This window comes from Anomaloglossus baeobatrachus, chromosome 5 (assembly GCF_048569485.1).
Source record: "Anomaloglossus baeobatrachus isolate aAnoBae1 chromosome 5, aAnoBae1.hap1, whole genome shotgun sequence".
Lineage (NCBI taxonomy): Eukaryota > Metazoa > Chordata > Amphibia > Anura > Aromobatidae > Anomaloglossus > Anomaloglossus baeobatrachus.
This window is the reverse complement of record NC_134357.1, coordinates 547,520,799-547,540,361: the sequence shown is the minus strand read 5'-3', so window position 1 is coordinate 547,540,361 and position 19,563 is coordinate 547,520,799. Positions and strand designations below refer to the sequence as shown.

The window sequence follows — 19,563 nt, the reverse complement described above, 5'->3', positions numbered from 1 at the left end:
TGGTTCCTAATTGACCTAAAACGAAAAAGGTTTATTCTGCATTCATGTCAGATATTGAGGAAAACATGCATGTGTCTTTTTAGATAGTGTATGTAAATTTTTGGTTTCAACTGTATGTGACTCTTGTTTGTGATAAATTTACTGTAAAAAATGGTAAAATCACTACTTATATCATATAGCTGAAGTGCTGCACAGATTCATCTCAACTAAAGCCTAGATTCTTTGATCAGGAATAGAACAGACATTTATAGGAGATTTCATAACTTTCCAAAAAATTCTTATGAAAAAATATTCATCACATACTGCATTGAACCGCTGTACCCAATTTATTATATATTTTAGGAGTCAGAGTCGGTTCATTTTTTACCAACTTCGACTCCACAGCCCTGACTGTAAGTACTAAACTAATTTACCTTTCTCATTTAATTATACATTAGTCTGGTTTTTTTTTGTAGAATCTGTAAAAATATATAATTTCTCCCCACGTGCATTATTTTTGATGGTAAAGAAAATATAATTGTTTTCTATAATTCAGATTTCAAAATCTAGGTATCAGTATGGCTTCTCCTTTGTGTGAACTCTCTGGTGTATAATAAAATCCGATTTCTGAATAAAATGTTTGCCTCATTCTGAACATGAAAAAGACTTCTCCCATGTGTGCATAATCTGATGGTCAACAAGATGTGATCTATATGCAAAACATTTCTCACATTCGGAACATTAAAAAGGCTTCTCACCTGTGTGAATTTTGTGGTGTTCAACAAGACGTGAATTATATGCAAAACATTTGCCACACTCTGAACATGAAAAAGGCTTCTCACCTGTGTGAATTTTGTGGTGTCCAACAAGACGTGATTTAGATGCAAAACATTTGCCACATTCTGAACATGAAAAAGGCTTCTCCCCTGTGTGAATTTTCTGGTGTTCAACAAGATGTGATTTATATGCAAAACATTTCCCACATTCTGAACATGAAAAAGGCTTCTCCCCTGTGTGACTTTTCTTGTGTGCAAGAAGAACTGATTTCTGTCCATAACATTTCCCACATTCTAAACATGAAAAAGGCTTCTCCCCTGTGTGACTTTTCTTGTGTGCAAGAAGAGCTGATTTCTGGCCATAACATTTCCCACATTCTGAACATGAAAAAGGCTTCTCCCCTGTGTGAATTCTCTGATGTTCAACAAGATTTGATTTACGAATAAAATATTTCCCACATTCTGAACATGAAAAAGGTTTCTCCCCTGTGTGAATTTTCTGGTGTTCAAGAAGATGTAATTTATGTTTAAAACATTTCTCACATTCGGAACATGAAAAAGGCTTCTCACCTGTGTGAACTTTCTGGTGTTCAACAAAATTTGATTTACGTACAAAATTTTTCCCACATTCTGAACATGAAAAAGGCTTCTCTCCTGTGTGAGTTCTCTTGTGTATATCAAGATTTGATTTACGTACAAAACATTTCCCACATTCTAAACATAAAAAAGGCTTCTCCCCTGTGTGAGATCTTTGGTGACTAACCAGTTCTGATTTCCAGTTAAAATATTTTCCGCATTCTGAACATAAATATGCCTTATCCCTTTTATTGCTTTGAATTTGTGTGTGACTGCTCTGGTGTCTAACAAAATGCAATTTCTGAACAAAACATTTCCCACATTCTGAACATAAATAGGGCTTCTCCCTTGTGTGAGTTTTTAGGTGACTAACAAGATATGATTTCTTGTTAAAATATCTCCCACACTTGGAACAAGAAAATCTCTTCTCCTCGATGTGATTTTTTTGATGTTTAACAAAAGATGTTTCTAGGGGAAAACTATTTCCATATTCTGAATGTGAAATTGACTTCTTTGCATTAAGAGCAGTTTGTTTTTTAAAGGCTCTTTTGTGACTTCTATTTTTCTTAGTAGTCTGTAATGAATCAGAAGAGAGGACCAATTTCATAGGATCAGATAATAGATCTTTGCTATGAAGGTATGATGGGATATCTGAAGAAATGGCATTCACTTCAATTGTATCCTTTGTGATCTCAAGGTCATTTGATTTATAAACTGAAGATGTAAGTTGTCCTTCTGATCTCCTGTCACCGTCATCTGCCAAAAATAAAAACAATTATTATTTTTAAACAAAATACCCTTAAAATGTATATTTAACTTAACTTTCCCTTTCTATGGACATTGTATGTAGCAAAATTGAATTCCCCAAGACAATGAGAGTTCAGTCTAATAGAAGATCTCATAGGATGAAACAGTAGAGTGTGGTGTTGAATTTGTTTTTGAAACCACTAAAAACTTCCACTCAGCTTGCAAAAAACAATCCCCACTCAAGTTCATCATCTGTCAATGGAAAAATCAGTGGATTTCTCCAAGTGTCTCCGAGGCTCTTGAAAAGCAACTGTAGCGCCCCAGAGCCATCAGGTGCTACAGGGTATTGCATCTAGTCATAGCTACAGTACTCACCCCAGGGACCTAGAAGACCAGTGTCGGTAACACCACAACACAACACTCAAACACACAGGCCCATGCTTCCCCCCCTCCCACCCCCAGACTGGGTGACAGGCTAGGGTTGGACCCAATTGATGGCCACCTAGGGGTGGGACCGATCCTGTCCACTAGTCAGCAACTCGGCAGGAGGAGGGGTCAAGTAGTCAGTGAGTGGAGGTGGAAGGAGACGGATGTAAAAGGTACTGACAGGAAAGTGTGCTAGTGACCTGACAGGCACAAGGTGTGTGGTTGCTGGGAGAGTAAGGTGAAGTACTCGCGGGACCATAAGCTCCAGCGGGGTGCAGGGTTCTAATTCAGGACGACGCTTCAGGCTCACCTGATAAATCTGCCCAGTGAGGGGATCATCAAGGACCTTACCGACCTTAGTGTTCGGGGCACAGCAGCAAAGAGGGAACCTGAGAGCGGGGACAGAGGTCCGACCCAACAGAGGTTCAAGCTGCCTGCCATACTGGCCAAGACTGAAAGACTACCAGGAGAGGACCCCAAGATGCCTCAGGCCACGGGGACCCACCAACTACTGACGGGTGCATGGAAGTAAAGCCCACCAGGTCACCAAACCGGCACTGGAACTAAGGGGACCAATTGGTGGAAATCGAACTCCATCGGGTTGCAGCTCCGTTCCCGTGAGTAAAGCATCAGTTAAACTGCAGCCCCTTGTGTTGTCTAACTTCTTCCTGCACTCCAGTAACACCGACGTACATGATACAAACACCATCATTCACCCCCTGGGGCCTATCCCTACTTGCGGAGGGCCACAACATCCAAGCTGCCAATAACACCACCCCAGCGGTGAGAGACTTTGCAGTGGCGGCTTCTCCCCTACAGCCGCATACCGCAAGTGGTGTCACGAAAAACACTTTATTATATCTCTCTGCAAATACCGTTCTTTAAAGTGACCCCTAGGGTCACCGAACCGGGCAACACTTCCACGGATACCAGGCCCAAGACAGAATACCCCAAATCCCTGAGGCGCGTCACAACATGGATTCTATAAACCAATACAGCAAATTACGCTCTCCCAAAGTCATATCTCACCCCTCACTTCCAAGTCTTGCAGTGTGCCCAAACTACATTTAGCATACCTGTATTTTGCTTTGCTGTAGTGAGAAGAACCCACTGAATTTATGGTGTGCATGTCTCCTGGATCACAATCTGCGAACTATGTATTGGGTAATAAAAAGGCAGATTTGCAATTTTCATTCTCCAATATCTACTGCATGCTAATATCTGGAAATTTCATGACGAGTCAAAAGAGTCACGACTCTTATAGATTAATTAACTGAGGGTTATATATTCCAAAGTGAAGTCACTCTATGAGGTTTTTTTCGGCTTTGTGTAGCGCTCGGTCCCAGCGCAGCATCCCCGCACGCTCCTGGTCTCCAGAACGAGCGCCCTTCCACTCACTTGCCTCCTGGTTCTATGTGCTCAGTGCCCGATCCCAGCGCGGCCCCTTCTCCTCTCCCGCCTCCATGTGCTCCGCGCCTGTTCCGAGCTCTGCCGCGGCCTCATACCACTTCCAGGCCACACGCAAGCCATTTGGGAGTATTCAGAGGGTGCATACGGCCCTGCCCATTTTTTTTTTTTAAAGGGCCAGGTATCTTATTACCTGGAAGTGTTCCTAGAGGTCAGCTCACCCTGAAAGGTATTTAAGATCGCCTCCCCCTTGAAGCGGCGCCTGAGTAGTATTGCCTACTACTTAGGCCTAAGACACACGGCATGAAAATCAATGCGCGTGCAATGCGATAAAACATCGCATTCCACTCGGACGAATATTAGCCTATGTGTCAGCACCCATGAGTGATTCTTTTCTGAGCCCTAATCGGACCGAGAAAACAATGCTGCGACTGTAATGCGTTCCTGGTTTCTCTTGCACCCATTTAAGTCTACGGGGCGAGAGAAAAATCGCACTGCACTCACGGTACACCGGTGTTCTGCGAGTGCAGAGCGAGAATGGCAATAGCCGGCTACGGAGGAGAGAGGGAGAGAAAATCCCTCCCTCCCCTCCACAGCACTTGCCAGCCCCTCCTCAGAGCCGGCCCGACCTCCACAGCTGAGATCCGATCGCAAGATCGGACCTCAGTCGCAGTGACACTCGGCTCCCGCTGTGCTGCCAGCGTGAGCCGAGTGTCATGCGAGGATCGCACTAGTCCCCTGTCTGACCCCGGGTTTAGTGTGTTGCTCTTTCTCAGGTCCCATTACACTTCTGCTATTTGTGTCCTAGTACCAGTCTTGCGTTCCTAACTCATGTGTCGTTCTAGAGGCTGCTCTCTACCACCACTTCCGTGCTGCCACGTCTGAGCCACCACCTTTGTGCTGCCACATTCCAGCACACAAGCACCAGACACTGAGAGACTATACCAGTCCGTAAGAGCCGATCACCACTGGTTCCTAGCAGTCGTGCATTTAGGCCCCCTGTTGCTGTGCCAGAGATCCTGTGTTTAGGGGTTTGCTACTGGTTGCTCCTTCAAGGGAGTCCAGTGTACGGCCCAGTGGGTCCACTCCTGGACACTCACCTCCCATCGGCGTCTGTAACATTTTGGTTTTCTACCATTCTGTCACATTCAGCAAATGGAATGTCACATCTTCTCTAGGATCTGCTCCTGTGATGTCAACTTTTGTCACCTGCACACCTATTTTCTACGATGCTGGTAGAGACATTGAAAACAGAAGACATGGACAGTGTGGGCTCTGACCAGCCACAAAAATTAGGGTACCTGGGACCAGTAACGTCATTCAGTCTGGCAGTATGGGTGTTTTCTCTTGTAGCTTTATTCTCCTCTGGTACAGTCCTCTATGCTCAGCTCCCGGCTTGCGGATGTTTCCTGTTGTGACCCCAACCTATTTACGGACTACTCTTTCGTCTCCTGATTTTGTATTTTCTTTGTTCTCCATGTTCTGACCCAACTACCTGAATAGTCTGCCATTTTGCACCACCAAAGAACAATTAACTCTGTATGCCTCAGTATAGTGGTCCTTCTTTAAGTCCAGATTCATGTATAGGGGCTAAAGGGTGAAGGGCAAGGTAATCCCTGAAGTCTTGGCGACACGGTGACTCAGTGGTTAGCACTGCAGCCTTGCAGCGCTGGGGTCCTGGGTTCGAATCCCACCAAGGACAACATCTGCAAGGAGTTTGTGTTCTCCCCGTGTTTGTGTGGGTTTCCTCCGGGTACTCCGGTTTCCTCCCACACTCCAAAGACATACAGATAGGGAATTTTGATTTTGAGCCCTAATGGGGACAGCGTTCCTGATGTATGTGAAGCGCTGCGGAATATGTTAGCGCTATATAAAAATAAAGATTTATTTATTTATTTAAGGTAATCCCTGAAGTGCTGGAAGGCAGAGTAGATAAGTTACCAGCCTGTTCATGATAGCCATCTTTTGTGCTACCAGGTTACCATAAACAGTGCACTCATTACATTATGAATGGAAACAATTATAGCAAATTCTCTGTTCCAATACCTACTGTAAATGGTGCGCTACCTTTCTGAGCCAGGCCATGTGCCCAGAGAGTATTGTACAACCGTATATCGGGCATTGATTGTCAGATTCAGAAAAAGTTGGAAAACAATTTGTAAGCTATATTTGTTTTCTATTACCCTTTATGAAAATGAAAGAAATGGGGCTACATCTACATTTTAGTGAAAAAAATAATCATTTTTGCATTCCACTTTGTTTTGTTTCCTGAATGTAGTTTTTAATACTATGAACAGTGCAATTTTCTAAAATCTAGGCTCCTCAAAGCAATTTCAAAAGTGATTTGTTACTGAAAAATAGGTTTTGTAAATGTAATGAAATATTTAAACACTTGTTGCTAAAATTGTAAGCCTTCTATCCTCCTAAAAAAAAAATGTTAGAAAAATAAAAGGGGATGTTAGAAAAAATGCTGCCGACCTAAAGAAGAAATACAGCAAATTTATTTATTAACTATTTTATGTGGTATTTATCTGTTTGAACAGCATACAAATGTCAAGATTTGGTCAATCAGGTCTGACCTGATTGTGACCGCCCTCCCCAGGCTTGTTTTGGCCTGGAGATCCCTCCCCCAACATATCTGCCCCATTCCCTGATAGTACTTGTAGTACCATACCGTTGCCGATTGCCACTTCCTGATCTTACTGGCACTGTAAGTATTGCCGCTGTAGCCCGCCAATCTGCCCGCCGATCTGCCACAGACGCCCGCCGATCTGCCCCCGAGTTCTCTTCTCCTGCGGTCGGTGCGATTACTCACCCCAGCTTCTGCTGTCCACCTCCGACGTCCCCTGCCTGCTGCCACCTGGTCGTCCGAGATCTTCTGCGTACGACATCCGATGGCATCTGCTTCCATTGCTGGGGCCTTTCTGGGTCTTTGCAGGGCTGTCTTCTTACTGCCTGCTCCTGTAATAAGCCGTCCATCTTTCTGCCTGCTATAACTCCTGCAGTTCCTCTGTTCAGTGATTCTCCTGCAAATACTCTGGTCCTGTGAGTATAATTTTTTTTTCTCCGTTATCCCACGTCGCTTTTTCCACCCCATCCGTCCGTGCGTCCTGCAGCTGCTGATCGCCGATCCGTGGTGCACACGAAAGATCGCGATCCGTGCGCAAGTTTGGTCAGTATTTTTTTTCTCAGTTATCCTACGTCGCTTTTTCCACCCCATCCGTCCGTGCGTCCTGCAGCCGCCAATCTGTGATCGATCAGATCGACATCTGTGTGCAATTTTGGGCTGGATTTTTTTTTCCCGACGTACGTTTAGTATATTTCTTTTTTATGTTACCAAATCTGAATCTCCTTTCTATTTTCTTTTTCTTTCTAGGCTTTTTTCTAAATCAAAGAAAACAGATGCACACGCCCGCACGCACGCACGCACGCACGCACATGCACACAAACCCATACATACACACAAACACACATATACATGCATACACACACCCATACACACACATATACATACATACATACACACACATAAAAATACAAAAATAAAAGTGTGTGTATGTATACACACATATACATACACACACAGTTTTGTTTTTTTACACGCCCCACACACTGTACACAATGTCCCACAGATAGGTTCCTTGGGGGGGGGGGGTCATATGTGTGGTGTTTCCACTGTTTAGACACATTAGGGGCTCTTCAAACGCAACATGGCAGTATTCCAGGCAGTTTTGCGTTTGAAAAGTCAAATGGTGCTCCTTGCCTTCAGAGCCCTGCTGTGCGCCAATACATTTGATTTCCACCACATATGAGGTATCTGTGTACTCAGGAGAAATTGCACAATACATTTTATGGTGCAATTTTTCCTTATTCCCTTGTGAAAAAAAACTACCTGGATGAAGTAACAATTTTGTTGTAAAAATTTTTTTTTATTATTTTCATGGCTCACTGTTATAAACTTCTGTGAAGCCCCCAGGGGTTCAAAGTGCTCACTAAACATCTAGATGAATTCCATGAGGGGTGTAGTTTCCAAAATAGGGTCACTTGTGGGGGAGCTTCATTGTTTAGGCACCTCAGGGGGTCTCCAAACGCAACATGGCATCCACTAACAATTCCAGCTAATTTTGTTTTCAAAAATTCAAATGACGCTCCTTCCCTTCTGAGTCCTGCTGTGCGCCTAAACAATTGATTTCCACCACATATGAGGTATCTGTGTTGCACAAATTAATTGCACAATTAATTTTATGGTGCATTTTTTCCTGATACCCTTGTAAAAATGCTAAATGTTATGGCTAAAATAACATTTTTGTGTAAAAAAAGTACATTTTCATTTTTTTCCTTCCACATTGCTTTGATTCCAGTGAAGCACCTAAAGAGTTAATAAACTTCCTGGATATGGTTTTGAGCAGTGTGAGGTGTGCAGTTTTTAGAATGGGGTAACTTGTGTGTATTTTCTGTCACCTCGGCCTCTCAAAGTCACTTCAAATATGATGGGGTCCCTAAAAGAAGGGAATTTTGTTTACTTACCGTAAATTCCTTTTCTTCTAGCTCCAATTGGGAGACCCAGACAATTGGGTGTATAGCTACTGCCTCCGGAGGCCACACAAAGTATTACACTTAAAAGTGTAAGGCCCCTCCCCTTCTGGCTATACACCCCCCCGTGGGATCACGGGCTCCTCAGTTTTAGTGCAAAAGCAAGAAGGAGGAAAGCCAATAACTGTTTTAAATACAAATTCAACCCGAGAAACAGCCTCGGAGAACTGAACTGTTCAACATGAACAACATGTGCACCCGAAAAAAACAAACTTCCTAAGAAAACAGGGCGGGTGCTGGGTCTCCCAATTGGAGCTAGAAGAAAAGGAATTTACGGTAAGTAAACAAAATTCCCTTCTTCTTTGTCGCTCCTAATTGGGAGACCCAGACAATTGGGACGTCCAAAAGCAGTCCCTGGGTGGGTAAAAGAATACCTCGTGATCGGGCCGTCAGGCAGCCCTTTCCTACAGGTGAGCCACCGCCGCCTGAAGGACTTGTCTACCTAGGCCGGCATCCGCCGAAGCGTAGGTATGCACCTGATAATGCTTGGTAAAAGTGTGCAGACTCGACCAGGTAGCCGCCTGGCACACCTGCTGAGCCGTAGCCTGGTGCCGTAATGCCCAGGACGCACCCACGGCTCTGGTAGAATGGGCCTTCAGCCCTGATGGAATCGGAAGCCCAGCCGAACGGTAGGTGTGAAGAATTGGTTCCTTGATCCACCGCGCAAGGGTGGATTTGGAAGCTTGCGACCCTTTACGCTGACCAGCGACAAGGACAAAGAGTGCATCCGAGCGGCGCAGAGACGCCGTGCGGGAAATGTAGATCCTGAGTGCGCTCACCAGATCCAATAAATGCAAACCCTTTTCAAATTGGTGAACTGGATGCGGACACAAAGACGGTAAAGTGATATCTTGATTGAGATGAAAGGAAGATACCACCTTGGGAAGAAATTCTGGAATTGGACGCAGAACTACCTTGTCCTGGTGAAACACCAGGAATGGAGATCTGCATGATAACGCCGCCAGCTCGGACACTCTCCGAAGAGACGTGACCGCCACTAGAAAAGCCACTTTCTGTGAAAGACGAGAAAGGGAAACCTCCTTCATAGGCTCAAAAGGCGGCTTCTGGAGAGCAATTAGAACCTTGTTCAGGTCCCAGGGCTCCAACGGCCGCTTGTAAGGGGGGACGATATGACAAACCCCTTGCAGGAACGTGCGTACCTGAGGGAGTCGCGCCAGGCGTTTCTGAAAAAATACGGATAGCGCGGAGACTTGACCTTTAAGGGAGCCAAGCGACAAACCTTTTTCCAACCCAGACTGCAGGAAGGAAAGAAAAGTAGGCAATGCAAAAGGCCAGGGAGAAACTCCCTGAGCAGAGCACCAAGATAGGAATATCCTCCACGTCCTGTGGTAGATCTTGGCGGAGGATGGCTTCCTAGCCTGTCTCATGGTGGCAACCACTTCATGAGATAAACCTGAGGCCGCTAGGATCCAGGACTCAATGGCCACACAGTCAGGTTCAGGGCCGCAGAATTCAGATGGAAAAACGGCCCTTGAGACAGCAAGTCTGGACGGTCTGGTAGTGCCCACGGATGGCCTACCGTGAGGTGCCACAGATCCGGGTACCACGACCTCCTTGGCCAGTCTGGAGCGACGAGAATGGCGCGGCGGCAGTCGGACCTGATTTTGCGGAGCACTCTGGGCAACAATGCCAGAGGTGGGAACACATACGGTAGCCGGAACTGCGACCAATCTTGAACTAAGGCGTCTGCCGCCAGAGCTCGGTGATCGTGAGACCGTGCCATGAAAACCGGGACTTTGTTGTTGTGCCGTGACGCCATCAGGTCGACGTCCGGCATCCCCCAGCGGCGACAGATCTCCTGAAACACGTCCGGGTGAAGGGACCATTCCCCTGCGTCCATGCCCTGGCGACTGAGAAAGTCTGCTTCCCAGTTTTCTACGCCTGGGATGTGGACTGCGGATATGGTGGATGCCGTGTCTTCCACCCACGTCAGAATCCGCCGGACTTCCTGGAAGGCTTGCCGACTGCGTGTTCCCCCTTGGTGGTTGATGTATGCCACCGCTGTGGAGTTGTCCGACTGAATTCGGATCTGCTTGCCTTCCAGCCACAGTTGGAAGGCTTGTAGGGCAAGATAGACTGCTCTGATTTCCAGAACATTGATCTGAAGGGTGGACTCTTTCCGAGTCCACGTACCTTGAGCCCTGTGGTGGAGAAACACTGCTCCCCACCCTGATAGACTCGCATCTGTCGTGACCACCGCCCAGGATGGGGGTAGGAACGACTTTCCTTTTGACAATGAGGTGGGAAGAAGCCACCACCGGAGAGATTCCTTGGCTGCCTGAGAGAGGGAGACCTCCCTGTCGAGGGACGTCGACTTCCCGTCCCATTGGCGGAGAATGTCCCATTGTAATGGACGCAGATGAAACTGCGCAAAAGGAACTGCTTCCATTGCTGCTACCATCTTCCCTAGGAAGTGCATGAGGCGCCTCAAGGGGTGCGACTGGCCCTGCAGGAGAGATTGCACCCCTGTCTGTAGCGAGCACTGTTTGTCCAGTGGAAGTTTCACTATCGCTGAGAGAGTATGAAACTCCATGCCAAGATATATTAGTGATTGGGTCGGGGTTAGATTTGACTTTGAAAAGTTGATGATCCACCCGAAACTCTGGAGAGTCTTCAGTGCCACGTTCAGGCTGTGTTGGCATGCCTCTTGAGAGGGTGCCTTGATAAGTAGATCGTCTAAATACGGGATCACAGAGTGACCTTGCGAGTGCAGGACTGCTACTACTGCTGCCATGACCGTGGTGAAGACCCGAGGGGCTGTCGCCAGCCCGAAAGGTAGAGCTACGAACTGCAGGTGTTCGCTTCCTATAACGAAGCGTAGAAAACGCTGATGCTCTGGTGCAATCGGCACGTGGAGATAAGCATCCTTGATGTCTATTGATGCTAGGAAATCTCCTTGAGACATTGAGGCGATAATGGAGCGGAGAGATTCCATCCGGAACCTCCTGGTTTTTACGTGTTTGTTGAGCAGCTTTAGATCCAGGACGGGACGGAACGACCCGTCTTTCTTTGGCACCACAAACAAATTGGAGTAAAAACCGTGGCCTTGTTCCTGAAGAGGAACGGAAGTCACCACTCCTTCCGCCTTTAGAGCGGACACCGCTTGCAGCAGAGCATCGGCTCAGTCGGGCGGTGGAGAAGTTCTGAAGAAACGAGTTGGAGGACGAGAGCTGAACTCTATCCTGTACCCGTGAGACAGAATGTCTCTCACCCAACGGTCTTTGACCTGTGACAGCCAAATGTCGCCAAAGCGGGAGAGCCTGCCACCGACCGAGGATGCGGAGAGAGGAGACTGAAAGTCATGAGGAAGCCGTCTTGGTAACGGTTCTTCCGGCTGGCTTTTTTGGGCGTGATTGAGTCCGCCAAGAATCTGAGCTCCTCTGATCCTTTTGAGTCCTTTTGGACGAGTAGAATTGGGACCTGCCTGAGCCTCGAAAGGACCGAAAACCAGACTGTCCCCTCCTCTGTTGGGGTTTGTTTTGTCTGGGTTGCGGTAAGGCTGAATCCTTACCCTTGGAGTGTTTAATGATTTCATCCAAACGCTCACCAAACAATCGGTCACGAGAAAAAGGCAAACTGGTTAAGCACTTCTTGGAAGAAGAATCTGCCTTCCATTCTCTCAACCACAGGGCTCTGCGTACAAAGTACACTATGGCACAAGTGGGGGAGAGCCCTTGAGGGCTGCTTACCGCCCGCTGAAAAGCGGGTGTGAGGTCGTAGAATCCCTTGTCTGGGTCTCCCAGCCTCCCCTCTGCAGCTCAGCGTGCAGGCAGGAATGGCTGCCGGCGTCCTGTGAAGAGGGGCGGACCGTGGGCGTGCCACAAACAAAAGTGCGGGAAACTGCGTCCCACTGTGCCTAGTGTGAGGGCTGGAGTATGTAAAACAGACTCCAGCTCTTAGCGCTGCTGGTCTGTACAGCGTCCCGCCCTTCTCCTGACTGGCAGGTCTGGGGGCGGGAACGATACGAACTAGGCCGCAAAAGCCGGGGACTGTAGTAATCTAGCGCGGCCGTCATATATGCACGGCCAGCGCGGAAGTCCCCGGCGCACCACAAATCCCAGCCGCGACGCAGTAAACACTGACCCCAGCGGCCGGATCGGCCGATCGTACTAAGTCTCCTCACTCAGCAGAGCTGTAGTGAGTAACGGCACAAGCGCAGCAGCGCTGTTTACCCCGGCGCACTAACACACCCAGCAATGCTGCAGTGTGCGTGCGGTAAGCACGATACACGGAGTACCTTAATGAAGCAGGGTCCTGTCCCTGAGGAAACTCCGCTCCGTATCCAGCAGATCCTCCAGGGGCTGTGGATGGAGCACGGTCTCAGTGCCCGGAGACCGGTCAAGTCCCACTTCACCCAGAGCCCTAATGGAGATGGGGAAGGAATCAGCATGTGGGCTCCAGCCTCCGTACCCGCAATGGGTACCTCAACCTTAACAAACACCGCCGACCGCAAGTGGGGTGAGAAGGGAGCATGCTGGGGGCCCCCGTATGGGCCCTCTTTTCTTCCATCCGACATAGTCAGCAGCTGCTGCTGACTAAACAGTGGAGCTATGCGTGCATGTCTGACCTCCTTCGCACAAAGCATAAAACTGAGGAGCCCGTGATCCCACGGGGGGGTGTATAGCCAGAAGGGGAGGGGCCTTACACTTTTAAGTGTAATACTTTGTGTGGCCTCCGGAGGCAGTAGCTATACACCCAATTGTCTGGGTCTCCCAATTAGGAGCGACAAAGAAAATAGTTTTTTGTAAATTTGGTTGGAAAAATGAGAAATTGCTCAACTTTGACCCCTTCTAACTTCCTAACGAAAAAAAATGTTGTTTCGAAAATAGCGCTGGTGTAATGTAGACTTGTGGAAATGTTATTTCGTAACTATTTTGTGTGACATATCTTTCAAATTTGCGCAATTTTCAAAATTTTCGCCATGTTTCCGAAATTTAAAAAAAAAAAAAAAAAAAATCCGGCAAAATTTACCACTTTCATGAAGTACAATATGTCACGAAAAAACAATCTCAGAATCGCTAGGATCGGTTGAAGCGTTCCAGAGTTATAACCTCATAAAGAGACACTAGTTAGAATTGCGCACAATGGCGAGGTCAGTAAGGTCAAAATAGGCTGGGTGGTGAAGGGGTTAAAGAAGAGGATTTGGGGCACTAACTACTATGGTCAAAATCTGTCATTATAGGCGATAACAAATCTACTGAAATGAAGAAACTCATCAGTCTTCATTAGTAAAAAAAAAAATTAGCAGCTAGTGGTTAAACATCTCTGGGGTAATTAGAGGATGTGGCTCTTGGCGATTTAAACTATTGTCGGGGCTAGTATTTTTGTCATATGAGTATCACAACAATCAAACATAACATACAGAATGAACCTGAAAAATAAAAGAGTAAAAAAAGTCTCATCCCAAACAAGAAGGTATAATCAAGAGGAGAACTGCAACACTAGACTGGAGTTACACTCATTTATGATGGCCCATTGGAGCTGCTATGAGTCCTGATCAAAAAAGTAGAGACATTTCTTTTTTAAATCAGATCTTTTTTTATTAAAGAGTTAGAAATCAATACAGAGAGAATATATTACTTCTCATATGGCTAATAACAGGATACAGTCATATGAAAAAGTTTGGGCACCCCTATTAATGTTAACCTTTTTTCTTCATAACAATTTGGGTTTTTGGAACAGCTATTTCAGTTTCATATATCTAATAACTGATGGACTGAGTAATATTTATGGATTGAAATGAGGTTTATTGTACTAACAGAAAAAGTGCAATCCGCATTTAAACAAAATTTGACTGGTGCAAAAGTATGGGCACCTCAACATAAAAGTGACATTAATATTTTGTAGATCCTCCTTTTGCAAAAATAACAGCCTCTAGTCGCTTCCTGTAGCTTTTAATGAGTTCCTGGATCCTGGATGAAGGTATATTTGACCATTCCTGTTTACAAAACAATTCCAGTTCAGTTAAGTTTGATGGTCGCCGAGCCGAGCTTCAAATCATCCCACAGATTATCAATGATATTCAGGTCTGGGGACTGGGATGGCCATTCCAGAACATTGTAATTGTTCCTCTGCATGAATGCCTGAGTAGATTTGGAGCGGTGTTTTGGATCATTGTCTTGCTGAAATATCCATCTCCTGCGTTACTTCAACTTCGTCACTGATTCTTGCACATTATTGTCAAGAATCTGCTGATACTGAGTTGAATCCAAGCGACCCTCAACTTTAACAAGATTCCCGGTGCCGGCATTGGTAACACAGCCCCAAAGCATGATGGAACCTCCACCAAATTTTACTGTGGGTAGCAAGTGCTTTTCTTGGAATGCCGTGTTTTTTTGCCTCCATGCATAACGCCTTTTTGTATGACCAAACAACTCAATCTTTGTTTCATCAGTCCACAGGATCTTCTTCCAAAATGTAACTGGCTTGTCCAAATGTGCTTTTGCATACCTCAGGCGACTCCGTTTGTGGCGTGCTTGCAGAAACGGCTTCTTTCGCATTACTCTCCCATACAGCTTCTCCTTGTGCAACGTGTGCTGTATTGTTGACCGATGCACATTGACACCATCTGCAGCAAGATGAAGCTGCAGGTCTTTGGAGGTGGTCTGTGGATTGTCATTGACTGTTCTCACCATTCTTCTTCTCTACCTTTCTGATATTTTTCTTGGCCTGCCACTTCTTGGCTTAACAAGAACTGGACCTGTGTTCTTCTATCTCCTTACTATGTTCCTCACAGTGGAAACTGACAGTTTAAATCTCTGAGACAACTTTTTGTACCTTCCCCTGAACAACTATGTTGAATAATCTTTGTTTTCAGATCATTTGAGAGATGTTTTGAGGAGCCCATGATGCCACTCTTCATACGAGATTCAAATAGGAGAACAGCTTGCAAGTGGCCACCTTAAATACCTTTTCTCATGATTGGATACACATGCCTATGAAGTTCAAAGCTCAATGAGGTTACAAAACCAATTTAGTGCTTTAGTAAGTCAGTAAAAAGTAGTTAGGAGTGTTCAAATCAAGAAATTGATAAGGGTGCCCATACTTTTGCACCAGTCAAATTTTGTTTAAATGCGGATTGCACTTTTTCTGTTAGTACAATAAACCTCATTTCAATCCAGAAATATTACTCAGTCCATCAGTTATTAGATATAGGAAACTAAAATAGCTGTTGCAAAAACCCAAATTGTTATAAAGAAAAAAGGTTAACATTAATAGGGGTGCCCAAACTTTTCCATATGACTGTACATCAAATAAGCACATGTTGTATGTAAATCAAGTTCTTCCTCTGTATGTATATATATATATATATATATATATATATATATATATATATATATATATATATATATATATATATATATATAAAACTAGTAATAAGGTTTTCAAATCGCAGTCATATTGTAGATAATGAGCCTATAAACCGCGTGGCTCCACAGATAAACAAAACTTAAATTATGCAATAATGCCTCAGTCTAACAGAAAAGCCTCCTCCATCAGCCGTATCGCTCCACATCATAGTTCCATACCATCCTACCTCTCTCTCTCTCCGTGCAGTCAATCAATCAAACCCTTCCGGCCCCTCCCACAATGATACTTAAAATCCACTTCGCCACAGAAAACACTAGTTTTAGTTTTATTCCCCACACATTTCATTCATTGCAAGCACAACAGTAACTGGTCCAGCATTGCATCCTGAACCAGTGCACTGGAGGGTAGGCCCTGCAACTCCACCCATGGCTGCCAAATTTTGTAAAACTTTCTCAATGTTTTTCTTTTTAAATAAACTCCCCTTTCTAATCTTAAAACATTATTTAATTTGTTTTAAGCTCCAGTAATGTTGGTGGTAGAGGATCTAACCAGTGATATGCTAGTAGCTTTCTTGCTTGGTACAGGATACGGGCTATTCCCAGGGCTGTTGGAGAATCCGGATCCACTTCTCCTTCCCACAGACTCAACAAACATAGACGAGGCGACGGTTGTATTGTGATATGATATATTTGGTCTGAGTCCCAGGGTTTGTTTCCAGAAATCACGAATCTGTCCACATTCCCACATAACATGTATCAAATGGGCATCATCCTGTCCACACCTAACACATTGTGCATTTGATCTAAGTCCCATCCCAAATAGTAGACTGGGAGTTTTATATACCCTGTGGATAAGATATATTTTAGACAGCCTTTGGCACTCAGAGACCGCCAGCCTAGGAACCTGTTCTAGAATGTCGGACCACTGGTCTTCTGTCAAGGGGTCAACGGTCACGTTCCCATTTGCTTTTAACAATCAATGGGTGCACTTCCAAATGGGCAGGTAGTAATTTTTTGTATAATTCCGAGATAAGACCTTTAGAGGATTCAGATGTAAGTAACATATGTAATGTTTGATTATGTGTCACTGTCACCGGGTTTGTCCTCCTCTGTCTGTTCAGTGCGTGTCTCAGCTGTAAGTATTGCTAAAAGAAGATATGCGGGAGGTGAAACTCCGTTCTCAATTGTTCAAAGCTCTTAAGAGTACTATTTTTTAGTATTTGTGACACTAAATGGATCCCCTTGTCTTCCCATCCTCTGAACCCCACTATTTTTTTAATTTCTGTCAAGTCCGGATTCCGCCACAGTGGCCAGAACTCCGTAGGCCCATTTATGCCCAAAAGAGACTTACCCCTGTCCCATACCCTGAATATCATAACTAATGAGGGATATCGTGCCCCATTTATCTGTCTTTGTCCCATATCCAACCGGCAGCTTGGATATTTCCATACCGACCCCTCTCTTACTATATCACCACTGTTATCATATGCTCCTTCTTTGCCCCAACCCCTAAGATGTTGCATCTGGGAGGCTATATAATATATATATGGATTTGGTACCGCCAATCCTCCTTCCTCCTTTCCCCACTGTAGCACTTCCAATCGAATCCTAGTCTGTTTTTTCTTCCAGATGAGTTCCCGGAATAGTGTATTAATTTTGGCAAAAAATTCCCTACATATCCACACTGGAGAGTTATGTATAAGGTATAATAGTTGTGGCATCATTACCATTTTTATTAAGTTAGATCTACCAATATTTGATAACGGCAAGCGGCACCAGGTATGTACCTTTGCTCTAAACCGCTGCAACAGGGGTTTCAGATCGAGAGCCCGGAAATCCTTCGGAATTGGGCTAACAGTTACTCCCAAATATTTAAATTCTCAGACCACAGGAACGGGATCTGCAAGTCCGAGAAATCCATCGGGAGGGGGTCTAACGGCATTAAAGCCGACTTGGACCAGTTAATTCGAAGGCCAGACCTCCGCCCAAATTCTCGAATGATATCAACTGCCGGCAAAATTGAGGAATGTAACCTGTCTAGATATAAGAGTAGGTCATCTGCGTATAATGATATCTTCTGCTCCACACCTAAATCCCACTACCTCCCTGGACTTTCGCATTGCCACTGCCAATGGCTCCACTGCAGTAGCAATTAGCAAGGGCGAAAGCGGGCACCCCTGTCTAGTACCTCTTCCAAGAGGAAAAGACTCGGAGACCCTGCCATTAACCCTAACCTTTGACACCGGTGAGTCTTATAGTAGCTTCACCCAAGTTATAAATCTATGTCCAAAATCCATTTTCCGAAGTACAGCCCACAAATACCCCCATTCTAGGCTATCGAACGCCTTAGCGGCGTCCAAGGACAAAATTGCCCTTTCCCCTGGCTTTTCAGAACTATGTTGAATCCCCAAATATCATTTTCTGAGGTTCATAGATGTGGCTCTACATGGAATAAATCCTGTTTGATCAGTCTGTATAATAGATGAGATAACTCGGGACATCCTATTGGCAAGCACCTTGGCCAGTAATTTAACATCTGTTGGTAGTAGAGAAATTGGGCGAGAGAGGGTCCAGTAGTTCTAGTGTTAACACACAGTGCTTCTCAGTCATAGGCAGAGAGGCATTTCTCGGGAAATGGCGCTCCAGCCCTTTAAGATGAGGGCTGATGTGTGAGCATGCTCCAAGCACATTTCCTGGGAGCCTGTACAGCGTACACAGGCTCTATGAGAAGGAGAGAGCAAGAGCACACGTGGACTACGACAGGACAACGGGGGAAAATGCAACCCTTATATGACGCCAGGATTTTAGGAAGTAAACTGCATCCTTACCCTCCGCTTTCTCTTAGAGGCTCATCATAATATTTTTATTTAAGTGATTTTCTAACTTGTCAGCACTTTTTATGTACGCTGCCATTTGGATTTAAAGTTTACAGATATTGGCAGGTGAGCATTTTCTAATTCTACCAGGTAAGTGGATCCTCCAGGTTGTAAGCTCTACTGTATGTAAGAGGGGCTTTCAGTGCCCAAAGTAATTTGAACAATTCCGGGTGGAATAGAATAATCTAGCGGCAAATTGGTGATCACACGATTATATGTCTGGGCAACACCACCAATAAAGCAGCCACAGCCGATGACTGAGAAAAATCTGTGACTTCTCTGCATTTAGTGGTCACTACTCACCTGGGCGGTTATCTGTAGGAATCTCCTCTTTACACCGCTCATCACCCCTCATATATGTTTCTGTAGTATTAATATGGGTCATATCTTCACCCTGAAACAAATATTGTAAAAGTCACAGACAGATGGAGAAGTCACATGTATGATCAGCTCTAATCCTGCCATCTCCACCGCTCTCATTACACAAGTATAAAACATATAATACTATAAGGGTATGTGCGCACACTGCGTTCTGTCAAGTGCAGAAAAAAATGCACCTTCTGGCAGACTGGACAACTGTAAAGCCCGCTGTACACACTACAATATATCTTACGATGTGTCGGTGGGGTCACGTCGCAAGTGACGCACATCCGGCATCGTAAGGTACATTGTAGTGTGTAACAGCTCCGTGCGATTGCGAATGAACGGTAAAACGTTCATCGCACGCACGTCGTTCATTCCTCATGGATTGAACGTCAGGTTGTTCATCGTACCCGGGGTAGCACACATCGCAGTGTGTGACACCCCGGGAACGATGAACAGATCTTACCTACGTCCTGCGGCTCCCGGCCA

The 19,563-nt window shown here is 45.3% G+C and overlaps 1 protein-coding gene across 1 annotated transcript in view; it reads right to left on the bottom strand.

The window, feature by feature from the left end:
- The window catches only part of LOC142312957 (uncharacterized), a 210,455-nt gene that overhangs the window by 105,196 nt on the left and 85,696 nt on the right, over positions 1-19,563 (bottom strand). Inside the window, 2 exon segments of the mRNA XM_075351946.1 lie at positions 563-2,087; positions 19,015-19,105. Coding sequence (XP_075208061.1) covers positions 563-2,087; positions 19,015-19,105 — 1,616 coding nt within the window.